At 40.3% G+C, this 2,652-nt stretch overlaps 1 protein-coding gene across 1 annotated transcript in view; it reads left to right on the top strand.

Annotated features, from left to right (window-relative positions):
- Positions 1-2,316, top strand: part of LOC103353194 (mortality factor 4-like protein 1) — a 13,105-nt gene extending 10,789 nt beyond the window's left edge. Inside the window, exon 12 of the mRNA XM_008276044.1 lies at positions 1,710-2,316. Within this exon, the coding sequence (XP_008274266.1) occupies positions 1,710-1,794 (85 nt within the window). The 3' untranslated portion in view covers positions 1,795-2,316. The remainder of the gene's footprint in view (positions 1-1,709) is intronic.
- The last annotated feature ends 336 nt before the right edge of the window (positions 2,317-2,652 follow it).

The following is a 2,652-nucleotide window of genomic DNA, read 5'->3' as shown; positions in this document are numbered from 1 at the left end:
TGCCAGTGGGCCATTAAGGTAAGAGTAGGCATAAATACATGGCAGTCCCACCGCAGGAGAGACCTGAAGTTCTCTGCAAATAGGGGGAAAATATAACCCAAAGTATAAGACCGTTGATTATCTCGTTACTGTGGCAACTGTCAAGTCGTGGAATAACCTAGCCAGTGAGTGAACAGTCAGTGCTTGAAGTTGATGTTTTGGGAGCAGGAAAAATGGACAAGTCTAATGATCTGAGAGACTTCTAAAAGGGCCAGAATGTGACGGTGAGGCAACTGGGTCAAATCGTCTACAAAATGACTCGCCTTGTCTAGTGTCATGTTCCCAATATGCAGATGTTAGTACAAACCAAAAGTAGTCCAAGAAAGAACAACCAGTGAACCAGCAACAGGACTGTGCTGAGGATCAAAGGCTGGGACATGTTTTTCAATCACACAAGCAAGTTACTGTAGCACACACGACTGAAAACCTTAATGATGGCTGTGATAGAAACGTGTCAGAGCAAACAGAGCATTTATAGCTTTTTGTGTAGCTGCAGAGCAGAGCACATAATGACCCCTGACCCGCCGAAAGCATGTGAGTGTTAGAACTAGACCATGGAGCGATGGAAGAAGGTGGCCTGGTGATGAATCACGTTTTCTTTTACGTCATGTGAACAGCAGCATGCTTCTGTGTTGTTTACCGGACAAGAGGATGCACAATGAGAAAAAGTTAAGCAGGCAGAGGCAAGCGTGATGCTCTGGACAAGGTTCTGCCCGCAAAAGTTTAATCCTGCATTGATGCTAATGTGACTTGGCCACGCACCGTCTACTTAAATGTTGTTGTCAATGGCTTACGCCCCTTCATATAAACTATCCCTTGATGACTTCTTCAGCAGAATAAAGCTTCCTGCCACTCTGCAAATATTGTTCAGGAATGGTTTAAAAAACATGACAAAGTTCAAGATGTTTCCTCAATGATTTGAATGATTTGATCTGAATTAAACTGTTGACATACGTACACTGACTGGACTAAATGCAGTAACTGAATAAGGACGTAACATGAAGTTTAGGAATGGGATATATATTACATAGAATTTTCTATAATGCGGTACTTATGCAATGTCAGAAACAGAGTGAAAAGGAAAATGCAGTAATTCTGAGCAAAAGAGACCTGCCATTTTTATACAGATTCTGAACTCTTCAGCTTTAGCTCTTGGAGTAGAAATGTTATGAATGGTTGTAGAAGGGTTTTCTTTTCTTCAGTAATTGTGCCGATTCACATTATTTTGATGCCCTACATGCTGAGAACACACAAGAGGCGCGCCGCCTATGGAGGAGAGGGGACAACAAACTCGTTGAGAAATCTTAACACAAAAGCTCACAAACATTTTCTTCCATCAATGTAGCATTTTATAGAATGTGTACAAAGCAATCACATTAGATGTAGCCTTGAGGATCTTCACCAAGCGACCCACAGTGTTGTTGTTTTCTGGGTTTCCAGTGTAAATCTAAGAAAACACAACTGTCCTGCAAAATGATTTCCATGAAGATGTTTTGCATATCTTGAAACGTCTTACCTTTACTCAGAAACATCTTAAGTCGTGTCAGTTTTGTATGTTTTTAAAAATATTTATTTGTATTTACACAACAGCTGCTGAGTGACAAATTGTTTCCAGCAGCAACCACTTCAACCTTGCTCTAAAGTGACAGTGAATCATACGTTTCTTGTAGGTACCTGGTGAAGAATTCGTCCACACTCTTCAGTGCCAGCGACTACGAGGTTGCCCCCCCGGAGTACCACCGCAAAGCTGTGTGAGAGCTCTTAGCACGCAAAGCTCCTAGCGGGACGAGTCATCCCCTCTTTCCCAGATCACAAATAAAACAACCATTACTGTCTTTTTTGAGTGCAGACTTAGATTAGATTTTTCACTTGAACTGAAGTGTTTCCTCCACACAGGTCTCAGGAGCTTGTCACGGTTAAGAGGAAAAGAAAAAAAACATTAACCCTTTTCAGCTGAATCGCTTTTCTGGTTTTCCCCCTTTTTTCCTTTTTATATAGTTTTTTTTTGTTGTTGTTTGTTTTTTTAAAGACACGACGAAAAATGTGTTTCTCTGTAGTCCGTTTACACAAGCAGCTCTTTGGTGTTTTTGTGCATTCCAGCTGATAGATACTTGTTGCATGTGTGTATTTATTAGTGTTTCTTCTGCCACATGAGGTGCAATTTGTTACTGGGCGACACAGTCAGCACTCAGCAGTTCAAGTTTTTGTATCTGTATCTTGTGTATTTGTATCAATTTTTTAAAAAAGAAGAACAAAAACATGTTTCTACACAATCTCTACGTTGTTCGCTGTGTTTTCTTGGTTACATCTTATTTGGTATTTTAAATGTTGAGGTGCATCATCCCAAAATGTTTCTCACTGTGTGAAAAATAACAGAGAAAAAGCTCACCGCTGCTCCCTGCTGTCCTGTACTTGAACTAAAGAACAAGGTTTTCTTATTTACCTGACAAGATGGTGAGCAAAGACAGACAGTTTTCATGTGTGTCAGGTACATGAAAAATTGTTCAAGTGCCATGTGAGAGAAAAGTTGGCAATTTAGGTCTCAGTGCTTTCATGGCAAACATCCCAAATGCTTGCATCTATAAATGTTTGACTCATTGTGAATTTAATGTC

This window comes from Stegastes partitus, unplaced genomic scaffold, assembly GCF_000690725.1.
Source record: "Stegastes partitus isolate 25-593 unplaced genomic scaffold, Stegastes_partitus-1.0.2 Scaffold64, whole genome shotgun sequence".
NCBI classification, from domain to species: Eukaryota; Metazoa; Chordata; class Actinopteri; family Pomacentridae; genus Stegastes; species Stegastes partitus.
Note: the sequence above shows the minus strand (reverse complement) of the source record. Positions and strands in the feature narration are given on the sequence as shown.